Genomic DNA, 17,244 nt, shown 5'->3' with positions numbered 1-17,244 from the left:
TGGTTCACATATTAATAATATCTCACGCATTGCATTTTTTCAAATACGTAACATTGCTAGACTCCGTTCTTCACTTTCTCAACACAACACCGAAGTACTTATTCATACCTTGGTTACATCCCGGATTGATTATTGTAATTCTCTTTTATTTGGTATTCCTGAAAAACATCTTCACAGATTGCAGTTAATTCAGAATTCAGCAGCCAGGATTGTTGCCCACTCACGTATCTCTGATCATATCACTCCTATTCCTTTTCTATTGCACCGGCTTCCTGTCCGTTACCGCGTACATTACAAAATGATACTCCTTATAAAGCTCTAAACAATTTGGCACCTGATTATCTTTCGGACCTTCTTCATCTGTATACTCCTGTTCGTTCTCTGAGATCATCTAAGGCAGAACTATTGTCTGTTCCAAATTTCAAGCTGAGCTCTTTTGGTGGTAGGGCTTTTAGTCGTGCAGCTCCCAAGTTATGGAACGTTATGGACAGTCGGAATCAAATTCCCAATTTAAAGTTCAGATAAAAAAACTTCTGTTTAGATTAGCTTTTAATGATATGATTGATTGATTGATTCATGTGCAAGTTGTGTTTTGTTTGCTTTATATTTTATTATCTTTTATATCTTGTCTGTACGGTGTCCTTGAGTGTCCTGAAAGGCGCCTTTAAATAAAAGGTATTATTATTATTATTAATATGACATGTTTCTGGAGCACCTAATTAGCATATCTGACCAACAAAACCATAATCTCATGGGTATATCTGTGGCAATAGCCAACAATACATTGTATGGGTCACAATGATCCATGGAGTATCCCTTTAAGACCATTTTTTGAAGGTCTTGGTCTTGGACTTAGAGGACTCTGGATTTTATCTCGAGACCAATTAAGACCACAACTGCAAGGATAATCACTAAACTGCTGGTGCATTGTCTGATTTAACATCATTAATGTGATTTGATGTAAAACTTAGCTTCAAATGCAATCAATAACTTCTTTGTAGTATGATATCTTTTGTTACTCCCGGGTTCAATAGCAATGCAGCATTGCTTTAAAAATGTCCCAAATTAATATAAATGCCCATAAAATTCTTAGAAGTGTTTTTTTAAATATATATAACAGAATATAATTAAGCAATATCACACGAGCGAGAGAGTTTTCATGAATAACGTCCAACTCGTTATTGGAAACTTTGTCCATGTTAAGCCTGAGAATCAACTCTTTAACAGAGTAAATAAGGCTGAATGCATGAAATGCATTAGATCCTTCCCTTTAATGTAATTATTTAAATAATGCTGTTTTTTAGAAGGCCTATGTTTTCAAATGTTATTAAATTTCACCATTCAATGAAAGCAAACAACAAAACTTTTGTTAAACATCCTGTCTGGATTTGGTTAACAAATTAAATTACCCATAAAAAGGCCTTTTCTGCATGATATTCTCATAAGCAGTCAGAATCACTCACCCTTCTTCAATAGTGACACCGTTCATGATGATGGAGTTGATGATCTTCACCTTCTCCTTGATCGTGGTCGATGTGCCAACATTTGAACGCTTGATTGATGTCTTGTCTAATATCTGACAAGATGGCCCAATAATGCTGTCACTTCCAACCTAAAAAGCGAGACAGCATAACTTTATTTTAGAGTAAAGTGTAGAGTGCAACAGCCTGGTTCCAGAAGTAAAAACCCAATTCATTTTCTACATATGGAAATGGTTAACAATAACCTTCAAAGACAGACCTACTGTGCGCTACAACGTTATATTCCATGGGATCTGCTTCTGCTGAAGCCATCAGTTAGCATTATTTCAGCATTTTTTTTTTTTTATAATTGTGTTTCACAGCAGAATTAGTGGTGGGAATACTACATTACCCAAGATGCTGTACAGAAAATTACACCAATCAGAGAATCAGAAAAAACACACACACACACACACACACACACACACACACACACACACACACACACACACACACACACACACACACACACACACACACACACACACACACACACACATATACATACATACACTATATATATATATATATATATATATATATATATATATATATATATATATATATATATATATACACACTATATACAGAGCTCCAGACCAAAATAAACAAACAAAAAAACAAAACAATTAAGGAGCCATTGCCTCCTATAAGTAGGGTTGGGTACCAAAATCGGTGCCAATTAAATTCAAATATGCTTTTGCGCAGCCGCTGAGTTTTCAACCACATCATGTTTATTTTAGGTTCCAGACATTTAAATGCACATAAACACAAGCCAAAAAAAACACACACTGATGTCTATGGAAGCGGCAATAACAATCCTTTCACACAGTTTTAATTTGACTACATATCTTTTTTTTTATATCAAATACACATTATAAAGTTAACTTAAAAGTTGTGAGACGTGATGAAAATCTGACAGATCCGATTCTGCGAGGCACAAACTAACATGGCGGCGCATTATAGATCAACAAACACACATTCACTTACATATATTTGAAAATCTGAATATCAGAAAATTCATCAGAATATATTGTGAATTAAAAAAAAACAAAAAAAAAACGATAGCCTACATCTGTGATACAGCGCTCAGTGGCTGCTGTGTGTCATGAGAAGCACGACATGTCCACATGGAAACAATAAGGCGATGCGTTCTAAAATATTTAGCCAGAGAATATGGTCATATTTCTGCACAATAACGCTGAAGCTTGAAGCTGTTTTATAGGATACAAAGAATACAGAAAACTGTTCAATTAGGCCTGTTGTAATTGGGTTAGGTTTTACTGTGAATTTAAAGGGTTACTTCAGCGATTAGCATATGGCTTTGTATCAGTAGAAACCCTGGAGTATATTCAAATGATTGTGCTTTCCCCCCTCATATCCCCCTGAGACAAGATATTTATGCATTTTATTTCTGGAAAAATTCCTCCTATGATGCACATTGACGATATTTGCATCGATATTCGGCATGTTTTGAACCGGCTCATGGGGGATGGAGATCACACTCACAGCTCAGCTCAGCTACAGGCACTCATTTAAACAGAGCTATGGTGAGCAATGGAAGTCTTTTAACTTCTCTAATTAATTTCTATGAAAGTTAAGCTTGCAAAGGCATGAACTGAAACGCGCCAGACTGAACTCGCGTTGTGAATGTATGCCGCAATTGTGATGAGTGTAGTCACGATTACCTCAGCTCTCATCACGAGCTCATTTATCTCACTCCTGCAGTTAGTGCTCAGTGCTGTGAGACTCGCGCGGTGACTCACTCATTATATTGAACACACACGTTCAGTTTTTAATTGTAGTGTCTTCTCCAACTCAGTCACAGTAATCAAGTTGGTGGCTTTGGGAATGGCCTCACAGGACAGCAAAGCATTCTGGGAATTGTAGTCTTTCATCTCCATGAGACAAACATTTTCTGCCTTTTCTCAGTCTAGAAGGCAACATATTCAAAAATAATTTCACATTTCTACTGCATTGATGACCCAGTTTAAATACAGATTCATCTTCCCAGCGCTGAAGTACCCCTTTAAGTAAATTTGTTCGTTTTTTTATTTATTTTTATATATTTAAGTATACTTAAATACTTAATAAGTGAACACTTATGACGCGCCGCGCTCTCGCTCCACTTTATTCCTATGGGTGACTTCAACGCTTCAGCATGGCATTCCCGGAAGGCAGCGCTGCATTTGAACCGATTTGAATGCAGAAATGACGGGAAGCTTCACAACATCGCGGATTTCCAAGCCACTGCTGTCACAGGACTTCACCAAATCATACCAAAGAAGTGTGTTTTTGATGGAGCGGTCCCAGCGATAAAGGTTCGGTCCTGCTTTGGAAGCAGCCGGTGAGTAAAACTGCTTCAAATGTCTGTGCTGTCGGCTATCGTCGCGTGAGTAAACATCAGCGACACGATCGCGTGCTGGACTCCATTGTTGTTCTCTGTATAACGTTACACTTGTCTGACGTGCAAAACCGGTTTGCTTGCTACTGCTAAGGTTTAGTCGCATACAATAGTCCATAAACCGAATCATGTCCTCATAAACTGCGAGTAAACACACACAAATGTTGACAGGCCAATAAATACAGTCCATACCACAGAGACGGACGTCCTGCTGTTGCTGTTTCTCCTGTTCAATTTATTTCAGCCTCCGAATTTGATTCTGGATCATATATCTATTAGCTGAGATCGATAGCCATGAGTTTCTCCACGCTTGAGGACGTCACCGCTTTGTGAGCGATCATCATTCTTTAGCTCCGCCCACTCGATACGCCTCCAGGCGCTCGTTTTTTTCCAGAAAGACTCGGTACAGCCTATATTTCTTTTATAAATATAATAAAACTAAAGACTTTTCGGAGATATGAAGGATGCAATACTACTCTATAGGTACTCAAGATTGGCATGAGATTGACTGAAACTGAGTGTTTCACCCGCCCTTTAATCATAATATATAAATGTATATGATCGCCGATATATGGCGATAAATATCTCTCGCAAATTAATATTTTTGGTGACAAATGCAACCGTTTTAGTTGCAGTCTGGAGACCTGTATGTATATAATGTGTATATAAGTAATTTATAGTTTATATAAATAAAATACTATATATCTTAACACCTATATATGCAATTTTGCAATAAACGTATTTTTTTAAATATTAATAACCAACATAATAAATGGGCAGTTTATTTTTGCTGCACCGCTTTTATTTATATTATGCTATCTGTAATGCATCACGGGACTGTCGTTCTCTCCCTCACTAAAGCTGTTATGTACACAGTCCTTTTTCGTCAGATTTCCAAAACTTTTTTTTGTTGCATCAAATCAAAGTTTGTAGTGTTGTGATTAGCCTCGTAGCTGACTGGCTTGGTTCAAAGACTTTTTTTAAAATCCCAATGGGAAAAATGTATGAAAAAAAAAATACTTCTGGAACCAGCTCTGCTGAAAAAGGGGTCAGGCACGGTTACAGAATTCCAATAGCAGAATGTGCTCTTTAATACCTTTTTATGAGGTATATTATGAAATACGCATTTTTACCATATTAGTATCGTGCCTATGGGACTCACCAAAGAGCGTTCTGTGACCACAGCAGTCGGATGGATTGGAGGGTCCTCAAACAGCTTTGGAACCTAAAGGATAAAGAAAACAACAGGATGAATAAGTCAAGTCAACTTTATTTATACAGCGCTTTTACAATAACGATTGTTTCAAAGCAGCTTCACAGTGTTAAACAGGACAATATTGCAACAACATTTGATTTGGCTGTACAGTCGTTCTGGAGAAAACAGTGATGTTTTCAGCTTATTTAAATTTATCATATAGCGACAATGTTGGCAGATCAGTATTATAGTTAATACAATTAATTTAGAAATTAATTTTATTTGGATATTTGTGACCCTGTCTGTGAAAACCCTCCTAAAGTCATTTTTTTGTGATTCACTGCCTACATAATGTAAAGAACATTCTGTTAAAATATAAGCTTGATATCTCTAATATTAACTGAGTATGGCTATGTTAAAGATTTGCTGAATTTTGGCACCCCACGCATCCCGGTTGCATTAATCTGACTTACCACCATCCACAATATATTTTAAATGGACACATAGCAGGCCTAATATGACTTTAAATTAAGATGGTTATTATTGGCACAATGTTGAAAACAAAGAAGAAAATATTAAAATATTGGCGATGACACGAAAATATCTCCAGAGACCTCTGAACCCGGCTTAAGTCGCAATGACCTGATTGCCGCTCGTGCCGATTGATATTAATGTCTTTCTCTTCCTAATGGTAAAAAAAAATAACTTCCTGAACTGAATAACATACGAATCAGCTGGTGTTATAATGAAAACCCCCTGAGATGATTAAAATCGATATTTAGGGAGCCTGCACCCGATATTTTTTTTGTGCAAAAGTATAAAGTATAGTGTCAATAAAATCACTAATTTCAGTATTTATAATGTTATGAATTAAAAATTGAGTATTGTATCTCAAACCCCTTGGTATAATTTATCATTTACAGCAATAAACACAAATTACCTATTTGTGTCATTTTTATGGCTATGGCACTTTGACCATCAAAATCTCATTAAATTTTGCGACTTTAGCAGGGATTTCACAGACGGGGTCACATTTAGATGAATAACTTATGGAATTTTAGTGTCTCCAACTGAGCAAGCCAAAGACGACAATAACCTTATTTAAAGATTTAAAGGGTTAGTTCACCCCAAAATTAAATGTCTGTCATTAACTCCTCACCCTAATGTCGCTCCACACAGAAAGGGAATAAAAACATCATCACAGTAGTCCATATGAGACATCAGTGGGTTAATTAGAGTCTCTTGAAGCATCCAAAATACATTTGGGTCCAAAAATAACAAAAACTACGACTTTATTCAGCATTGTCTTCTCTTCCGTGTTTGTTTTCAAGATTCAAATGGTAATGAATCAGCGTATTGATCCGATTGATCTGGATAATTGATCCGAATCATGAATCGATTCACTGATTCATAACTGTTTGAATCTTTATTTGAGGATTGAAAACAAACCCGGAAGAGAAGACAATGCTGAATAAAGTCGTAGTTTTTGTTATTTTTGGACCCAAATGTATTTTGGATGCTTCAAGAGACTCTAATTAACCCACTGATGTCTCATATGGACTACTGTGATGATGTTTTTATTCCCTTTCTGGACATGGACAGTATAGTGTGCATTCACTTGCATACGCTCTCGGACTAAATATAAAATATCTTAAACTGTGTGTGAAGATGAATGGAGGTCTTACGGGTGTGGAACGAAAGTCATTAATGACATCAATTAAATTTTTGGGTGAATTAACCCTTTAATAAAAACTATGCCATTAATACAGTTCTTTCGGCTTGTTCTCACCACACGATTGGCCTCTATGTAAGCTGCGAGCGTATTGACGCGGTAACACATGCCCTCCTCCATAATGTGAACGTAGCAGCGTAGCTTTCCTCCATGATATGCCTCGCTCATGTCTCCACGATGATCGTTCCAACATGACTTCTCCCGGGCAAGTTGGAGCAGCGGCTCGTCTTTACTGGAGCTGAGGAGCTCTGAAGAGTTTATGAAAGGTCAGCGTTTATTATGTACATTTAACACACGACAAACATGAGTCATTACAAGAGGACGCTTACCCAAATTGTTGTGGGCCTCCTGTTGTTTTAGATTCTTCTCTGAATCCTCTGTGAGATTTTGGGAGGTTAAAGACTTGGAGAACTGCTTACGCACCAAATATGGCAATAATTCTCCTCTGATTGAAGTGACAGACCTGTAAATAAAAGCATATGGAAATAACATTTTTGGGTGACTTAAAATGTGACTGTATTTAAAAAGAGTTGTCAATTAGTTTTATTTTGTAATTTCTCAGCAAATACTGATTGTTTACACGCAATTATTAAAACAATTTGAACAATCATTTAACTGATTTAAAATACATTACTATGGCAGAAGAGTGGAAGGAAGGAAGGAAGGAAGGAAGGAAGGAAGGAAGGAAGGAAGGAAGGAAGGAAGGAAGGAAGGAAGGAAGGAAGGAAGGAAGGAAGGAAGGAAGGAAGGAAGGAAGGAAAAATAATAAAGGAAAGGAAAAAGGATAAAGGAAAGTAAGAAAAAGGAAGAAATAAAGGACGAAAGGAAGTAAAAAATGAAGGACGAAAGGAAGGAAAAAATGAAGGAAGGAATAAAGGACGAAAGGAAGGAAGAGAGAAAGGAAGAAATGAATGAAGAAAGAAAGGAAGAAATGAAATGAATGAAGAACGGAATAAAGAAAAGAAGAAAATAAGGAAAAAATTAAGGAAGAAAGGGATGAAAAAAGCAAGAAATGGAAGAAAGAATATACATGTAGATGCCTCATTAGTGCCTGCTGGGATCAGTTGAATGAGGTATCTATGTATACATTTCTATGACGCGCTGGGACTTTGACCTTCTTCGGCGGAAGTAATGGCGCTGCGAATACAGATGCACTGTAAAAAAAATGTAGTTTCTCCAATTAAATATTTTCTAGTGACTGATCACATCTAAATGTAACAGTTGGCCAAAATGAATTTCTGTGAACTGAATTGTTTTTTTTACAGTGAGAGATTCGTCTGAGATGAGGTAAAAAAATAACACAAATACTGTTGTGTTTCTCTCAGAAAGCGATCGTTTCGTGTCTTAAGACATCAATGTGTCGCAACGGTTGAGTTAAAAGCAGATAAATATTTTTGGGTGAACTAACCCTTTAAATCAATCAGTCTCTCTCTCTCTCTCTCTCTCTCTCTCTCTCTCTCTCTCTATTTTCTTTTAGGCAAGATTAGAATTTCCATCTGAATGCAGAGAGAGAAACAACAGTTACTATGTCCATTTTCTCCTTTAGTACTCCATGGCACTGCAGGCTTGAGAGAGAGAGAGAGAGAGAGAGAGAGAGAGAGAGAGAGAGAGAGAGAAGAGAGAGAGAGAGAGAGAGAGAGAGAGAGAGAGAGAGAGAGAGAGACGGATGGGGGGAGAATGTGAACGAGAGAGAGAGAAAAGGCAGCATAAAAAAAAGTCAAACTACTTTGATGAGGGATAGTGGGGAGAGGAGGAGGGAGATTAGATGAAATGATATTTATATCAGGAGGAGAGCGAATTAAAATGTCAAAGCGGAGAGAAGCCTCACGCTTTTCTGAAGTATGTGAGAAGGAGAGGACCTAAGAGAGGCCATGCTCGGCTCCGCTTTACAGCAGCTCACAATGTCAGTTACAGGAGCACAAAGGGGAACGGAGGACTATTGCAGAGGATGAATGGAGAGCGATGGAGGACTGTAGAGGACAAAACTGGTTATGTGAAAGTGCTGCTGATAAGATGCTTGCCATGAAGCGCGAGGAGCAGCTTTTGTTTTTCCATTTATCCTTTTACAGCAAAATAAAGTCATTTTAATTATAGGGAGGAAACATGTAAACATATACATCTATTTCTTTATTTATTATGTTTGTTTATTTATTTATAATTATACCAAGAACCTGCACACCTTCATTGTTCTCTGCATTTTATTAAAATCCTGATGGCTATAAGTCCAGCAATATAACCAGGGTTTGAAATGAACCTTTTCACTCAACGGCCAATTTGATTCCCGGAGTGAGTTTTGTGATCAGGAACGCTGCTCACATGATTATATGCTGGAATTAAATATGCTTGGTATAATAAGGCTAAATGCATATTTAATTTAATAATAGCAAAATAATATCCTAATTTTTATTTAATTATTTAAATCTAAATAATCTAATTTAGTTAAAACAGTTTTCTCTTGTATTTTATCTCAAAATAAAGAATGTCATTTTATTCCACATGGAAATGAGCAGAAATAAGAGAGGTGATCATAAAGCTGTGGTTATTTTCACATATATAATCTCTGCCGTAATAACGGCCCATTTCAAATGTTTACATGATTTTCTTCTTTTTATTTTTTGAGCGGAGATGAAATATATTGCTCTTGTAAACATTTGCCAGCATTTCAGTGATAAAGTCTTTAAATCACAGCAAAATGACAGCGAAGGCCAGCGTACGGTGCTCTGCAGGGGTCAAAAAGGATAGAAAAGGTGAATTTTGGAAGGATAGAAAGTGATTTATTCGTGAAAACTCAGAGATGTGGATTCGTCTGCAATTTAATGACCACACGACCTTCTCTAAAAACAGGCGGTAATTCGGTCGGGGATTTTTACGCGGGTGGTGGGAGAAAAACACTGACTTTCTGGATTCAGATACCATTAAAATCAAAGACTAACTCCTGTCAATAATGAAAATAACTTATGCCCCCATGAGAAACTATTACTTATAGATATTTTGCTTTCAAGTGACACATTGTCAAACTGCGTTCATGGGAAAAACTCAGATTTAATACACAATTAGTCAAATTAAACTACTATAACAATTGTTAAAAGTTACTTTAATGACAGCACTACTCAGCACTTCTGCTTTGACTTATCAAATAATAATAATATGTTATAAAACTTTATCCACAAAATTCTCCTGAAAAGTGTGTGTGAATTCTTTGGCACAAAATCAGAAAGCTGCTAAACTCGTCTTTTATTGGGAAAACTTACTTGTTTTGTACTAAGAAATCAACCACAGATCTCCTCAGACAGTATAGGTGGGCATCCAGCAGGCCGGTCTTGATGAGCATTCGTGGATGTCTGAAAAAATGATATACAAATATTACACACACACACACACACGTCGTGTTTCCATGTTTTATGGGGACTTTCCATAGGCGTAATGGATTTCATACTGTACAAACTGTACATCCTATCCCCTTACACTGCCCCTGCCCCTAAACCTACCCATTACACACACACACACACACACACACACACACACACACACACACACACAGCACCTAAACCTACCCATCACACACACACACACACACACACACACTGCCCCTAAACCTACCCATCACACACACACACACACACACACACACAGCACCTAAACCTACCCATCACACACACACACACACTGCCCCTAAACCTACCCATCACACACACACACACACACACACACACACACACACACACACACACAGCACCTAAACCTACCCATCACACACACACACACACGCACACTGCCCCTAAACCTACCCATCACACACACACACACACACACACACACACTGCCCCTAAACCTACCCATCACACACACACACACACACACACACACTGCCCCTAAACCTACCCATCACACACACACACACACTGCCCCTAAACCTACCCATCACACACACACACACACACACTGCCCCTAAACCTACCCATCACACACACACACACTGCCCCTAAACCTACCCATCACACACACACACACACTGCCCCTAAACCTACCCATCACACACACACACACACTGCCCCTAAACCTACCCATCACACACACACACACACACTGCCCCTAAACCTACCCATCACACACACACACACACTGCCCCTAAACCTACCCATCACACACACACACACTGCCTCTAAACCTACCCATCACACACACACACACACACACACACACACACACACACACACACACACACACACACACACACACACACACACACACACACACACACACACACACACACACACACACACACACACACACACACACACACACACACACACACACACACACACACACACACACACAGCCCCTAAACCTACCCATCACAGGAAACATTCTGCAATTTTACTTTCTCAAAAAAAACTCCTTCTGTGTGATTTATAAGATGTTTTCCTCATGGGGACCTAAAAATGTCCCCACAAGGACAAGGATTTCGGATATTGCCATCTTTGTGGGGACATTTTGTCCCCATAACGTAGGGATTACCAGGTCACACACACACACACACACACACACACACACACACACACACACACACACACACACACACACACACACACACACACACACACACACACAAGTATTTAAGAGAACAGGAGGGCAGTGAAGAGTGCAAATAAAAAATAATGACATTAAATATGCAGGAGGAGGATACGTCGGCTCCAGAATAACACGCGTGCTTGATGGCAAAACAAAGTAAATATATAACAGCTCTGACAAAAACACTGTAAGGCACCCTGTTACCCTTGCTTCCTCAGATGTTTTATAATTAGACTATATAGCTTGCCATACGTCCCATGCAGTCTTTCATTTTCCTGTCTCACTCCCAACCTAATTGGTCTCTTTGAGGCACTGTGTGAGAACTATAATGACCCCCAAAATAGGAATAACAAGTGAAAGACAAGTGAAGTGGAATGAAAGAGAAGAAAGTATGTAGTATCTCTATAAAATCTCAGACCAAAATTAAATTAAATTTAAATCAGACAGATTATGTTTGCTTCCACAGCACCGCAAAAATGCTTTTCTTACTTAGTATTTTTGTCTTGTTTTAAGTCCAAATATGTAACAATTCTTAAGCTTATTTTAAGCAAAAATTCTCTTCATTTTGAGTTATTTTTCCCAAAAACAAGACAATAATTAGTACTAGTCTAGTAAATGTTTCTTAATGTAAGAATTTCTAGATATTTTGTGGATTTGTAGATATTTTATTATCAAGACAAAAATACTAAGTTAGAAAAGCATTTTTTGCAGTGAGCTTGTAAGTAGTGAGATGTCAGGAGCACCGACGGACCCCCCAGACTGTTTTATAGCCTGCCATTGACATGAAAATGCACCCGGAGCCCCTCCACAGAGCCACAAGAGGCCCACAAAATGGCTGCCCCAGAGCAATTCACATGGAGAAAGAGTCCAGTGCATCCTGATGGACAACCTAAGTGTTGCTAAAGGTAAAGCAGACAGCAATGCAAGTTAAGCTGTCAGATGGACATGATGATTTCCAGTCGCAAACTCGTACATCCGGAGGGAATACTCTTTAAGATTACGGAGTCAAGGTTTTGGCCTCAATTCCTGATGATTCAAGTCTATCAAGGCCGGGGCAGTGTAAAGCACGGACAGCAAGGTTCAGAAGAGACTGCATTAAACATCTGGAACTCAATATCTAAATTGAACATGAAATAAAAGTTCAGGATTTCAAAGCAAAAAAGGAAAAAAATTGCTAAAAAAAAGTATACTAAGAAATTATTAAATAAATTAATTTCCAATTCAAAATAGATTTTCAATTCATATTTCCATTATAAAATTAGCTAATAAATTGAAAGCAAGTCAATATACTATAGCACTCTAAAAATTAAAAAGTTAATTAATACATTAATATTTTTAAAGATGTGTATACATGTAGCATGTTTGCATACAAGTGACATATTGATTTAAAATAACTATAAATAAATGTTCACAATAAAAGTTAAAAAAATATATATATATGTAACATTATACACTACTATTCAAAAGTTTGGGTCCGTAAATAAATACATTTATAAATAAATAAATAAATCATTTTTGAAAGAAATTAAATAATACTTGTATTTAGTAAGGACGCATTAAAATGATCAAAAGCGACATTTATAATGTTACAAAAGCTTTCTATTTCAGATTAATGCTGTTGTTTTGTACTTTCTATTCATCAAAGAATCCTGTAAAAAATTACACTTTTAAAAATGTATAATAATAATACTAAATGTTTCGTTAAAAGCAAATCAGCATATTATAATGATTTCTGAAAGATCATGTGACACTGAAGACTGGAGGAATGATGATAAATTCAGCTTTGATAACAGGAATAAACTGCATTTTAAAATATATTTAAATAGAAAATAGTTATTTCAAATTGTAAAAAACATTTAATTCACAATATTACTGTTTTTGCCGTAGCAGACTTCTTTTAAAAACATCATTTTTTACTAAAACTTGAACATAAAAATATTACATTAAACATAAAAAAAGCAAAACAGAAGCATTATCAGAATATAATACAATGTTTATTTATGTAACACATTTAAAACAACCTAAGTTGTTTTAACAATGTGCTGCACAGAGTATACAAAAACAGAACAGTCCACAAGATTACAAACATTGGGCTTCTCTATAGAACCACAGGGTTCTTTACTCAACTCCAAAGAACATTTAATGCTAAAAAGGTTCTATAATGACAAGAAAGAACCCTTTTTTGTCACAAAGGTTTCTTTAGGCTATTATTCATTCATATATTACATTATTCTGCAACTTTTTAGTTGTAATTAAATTATTGTTTATTAAACTGTTGTAGTAACTTAATATCACATTTTAATCATGCTGATTTTTGGAGAAAAACTGAAATGGCACTCTTCGTGTGATATTGATTAACCACATGAAATGAGATATATACACTGACCTAAAGTATTATTAGGAGCACCTGTTCAATTTCTCATTAATGCAATTATCTAATCAATTACATGGCAGTTGCTTCATTTCATTTAGGGCTGTGGTCCTGGTCAAGACAATCTCCTGAACTCCAAACTGAATGTCAGAATGGGAAAGAAAGGTGATTTAAGCAATTTTAAACATGGCATGATTGTTGGTGCCAGACGGGCCGGTCTGAGTATTTCACAATCTGCTCTGTTACTGGGATTTTCACACACAACCATTTCTAGGGTTTACAAAGAATGGTGTGAAAAGGGAAGAGCATCCAGTATGCAGCAGTCCTGTGGGAGAAAATGCCTTGTTGATGCTCGAGGTCAGAGGAGAATGGGTCGACTGATTCAAGCTGATAGAAGAGCAACTTTGACTGAAATAACCACTCGTTACAACCGAGGTATGCAGCAAAGCATTTGTGAAGCCACAACACACACAACCTTGAGGCGGATGGGCTACAACAGCAGAAGACCCCACCGGGTACCACTCATCTCCACTACAAATAGGAAAAAGAGGCGACAATTTGCACGAGCTCACTAAAATTGGACAGTTGAAGACTGGAAAATGTTGCCTGGTCTGATGAGTCTCGATTTCTGTTGAGACATTCAGATGGTAGAGTCAGAATTTGGCGTAAACAGAATGAGAACATGGATCCATCATGCCTTGTTACCACTGTGCAGGCTGGTGGTGGTGGTGTAATGGTGTGGGGGAGGTTTTCTTGGCACACTTTAGGCCCCTTAGTGCCAATCGGGCATCGTTTAAATGCCACAGCCTACCTGAGCATTGTTTCTGACCATGTCCATCCCTTTATGACCACCATGTGCCCATCCTCTGATGGCTACTTCCAGCAGGATAATGCACCATGTCACAAAGCTCGAATCATTTCAAATTGGTTTCTTGAACATGACGATGAGTTGACTGTACTAAAATGGCCGCCACAGTCACCAGATCTCAACCCAATAGAGCATCTTTGGGATGTGGTGGAACGGGAGCTTCGTGCCCTGGATGTGCATCCCACAAATCTCCATCAACTGCAAGATGCTCTCCTATCAATATGGGCCAACATTTCTAAAGAATGCTTTCAGCAGCTTGTTGAATCAATGCCAGAGTAGAATTGAGGCAGATCTGAAGGCGAAAGGCGGTCAAACACAGTTTTAGTATGTGCTCCTAATAATCCTTTAGGTGAGTACAGTACATGGACAGCTAAAAGTTTAGACATGATTAAGTTTTGCATGAACTCATTCTTGCACCTCCTACACTGTCAGATTATATATTTTTTAATTGTAGTGAAGACCAGGATGGTTGTAACACTTTTAGTTTGCGCTTCAGTAACTCAGTGGTTGTTAATGCTAGATATCTCAAATTTTGATATGGTAGCCACATTTGTCTCCATGTATAACTCAATTGCACATGTACTACACAGTCACAGATTATGTGAGTTAATGTCAAATACAATGAGTTCTGTTGCAGTTGTAGCTGGGGATCAATGTAACACAGAGGTCATTTGTTGAAATAACACACACACTGTCCAATTTTTGTCAATAATATGAAATATTTAATCCGGAAAGGACCAAACAAATGATAAGGAATGAACCCCTAAAAGGTTCCATATAGAACCTTTTTCTTTTTATTGAACCCTTAAAAAGTGTTCTAATATAACCTTTTAGGGGTTCCAAACACATAGTGCCGAAAGAACCTTTTCTTCTTAGAGTGTAGACTTAAAAATGGACAAAGTTGAGGCAGCTCGAATATGATTTGTACACTGTCCACTCCCACCCTTCCAGCTACAGTGCTGCACCACATGCAGGCTTTATGTCGGACGACCTGCTTTAAACACAGAACAGGAGGACCCTCCACCCCCATGACATTTATGAAGCGAGAACATAAGAGAACCATCTCGTCTCTAGAGCTTTACGGTTTCCCTCCAGCGGATGACACACCGCGAGCCTGAAACGCTCCAGTGTTTACTCACCAAAATCTCAAAAACAGACTCACCATGTGTAAATCAGAGTGTGTGGATACATTGGAAATAAATTATGATGACACTAAGTCGTTCCTTTAGCCAGCAGTGGCTGGATTCCTGAAAAGCAGGAAAAAGTGCGTGCGGAGACTGAAGAACGTTCAGATGTTTTCGGCTACATATGGCACCAATGTGCTCGGCTCACACACGCAGAAAGCAGGGAGAGATCCAAAGGAGGTGAGGAATGAACAAAGGCATGACACACTGATTTATGGGAACACCCAACATGTGACATCATGGTCTGGCACCTGCGGGCAGGAGAACGAGTGAATCAGAAAGAAAGATGGGCCGAATGAAGGAGTGATGAGTAACGGATACAGATCCTTGTGATTTTGAATAAGGAATGAGTGTTAAAGAGCTAGGACTAAAGCTGCTTTCATGTGCTATAAGAATTATCGCAAATACGAGTTTCCGAGCTAAAAATTGCACATAAACGCACTCTGATGTCGTGTTTACCACTGGAAAGTTTGTGAATAATTTTGATACCCAAGTTCCCGAGATGGCCGTGGCATAACCAATAAAAATGGGAGACGAATTTCTGCTGTGGCAGGTGTTTTATTAGTTTTTTCCCACAATAGTTTCATTGTCTTGTCATTAAAGTAGTACATATTTACTTAAATTAATAATCATTTTAAGCATATTGTTTGTTTTAAACACATCGAAAATCGCATGTCGTTGACCATCATTCCAGAATAGTGAGCACGCTGACTATCTATATAGTGTGGTACAATAGGATGTATGGCTGAAAACTATTACGATTTCAGTCTTTAAGCAGCCTTTATTGTGAACATGATTATAAACAATATGCTTTCGTGTTGTGCTGCTTTGTTTGCCAGTGAGTCTATGATTTTCTGGGACCAGGAAATGACTGAAATGGTTATAGTGTTAAAATAACATTTTCCCAAGACGCACAAAAATATGAACCACCTCCATTCTTTCCGAAAACAAAGCACCTGAACTCAACAAGCTCGTAATCACGACTTCTGAAGTGGGAAGTAGGAAACTTCCGATAGCACGTGAGGGCAGCATGAAGGGTCAGGTTTTAGACAAGACTGCCAAACGACGAGCAACAGGTGCTGATTATAGAGAGCAGACAATACAAGGCTCACAGTGCAATTCATAACTAATCATTTTCAATCAGACTACACACTTGTATTGACGTTTTTTAGCTGTTCTGAGTTGATTAAGCATATGTCTTCATGATATTCAGATCCAAAAAGGGGACTCGGGATCATTTTAAAGTGTCATAACACACACAGTTTCTGCCAGTCTCGTGTTAATCTGGAGTATCTATAGAGTAGTACTGATCCTTCATATCTCCCAAGAGTCTTTAGTTTATCATTTTTATAAAAGACAGATACACTGAACCGATTCTTTCTGAAAATAGCCGAGCTT

General features: G+C 37.8%; 1 protein-coding gene across 1 annotated transcript in view; it reads right to left on the bottom strand.

The window, feature by feature from the left end:
* The window catches only part of eif2b3 (eukaryotic translation initiation factor 2B, subunit 3 gamma), an 88,466-nt gene that overhangs the window by 20,623 nt on the left and 50,599 nt on the right, over positions 1–17,244 (bottom strand). The window contains exons 6-10 of the mRNA XM_067452989.1: positions 10,103–10,192; positions 7,181–7,314; positions 6,909–7,099; positions 5,087–5,149; positions 1,464–1,612 (exon numbers count right to left, since the gene is read on the bottom strand). Coding sequence (XP_067309090.1) covers positions 1,464–1,612; positions 5,087–5,149; positions 6,909–7,099; positions 7,181–7,314; positions 10,103–10,192 — 627 coding nt within the window. The remainder of the gene's footprint in view (positions 1–1,463; positions 1,613–5,086; positions 5,150–6,908; positions 7,100–7,180; positions 7,315–10,102; positions 10,193–17,244) is intronic.

This window comes from Pseudorasbora parva, chromosome 9 (assembly GCF_024679245.1).
Source record: "Pseudorasbora parva isolate DD20220531a chromosome 9, ASM2467924v1, whole genome shotgun sequence".
Classification (NCBI taxonomy): Eukaryota; Metazoa; Chordata; class Actinopteri; order Cypriniformes; family Gobionidae; genus Pseudorasbora; species Pseudorasbora parva.
This window is presented reverse-complemented; position numbering and strand designations above follow the sequence as displayed.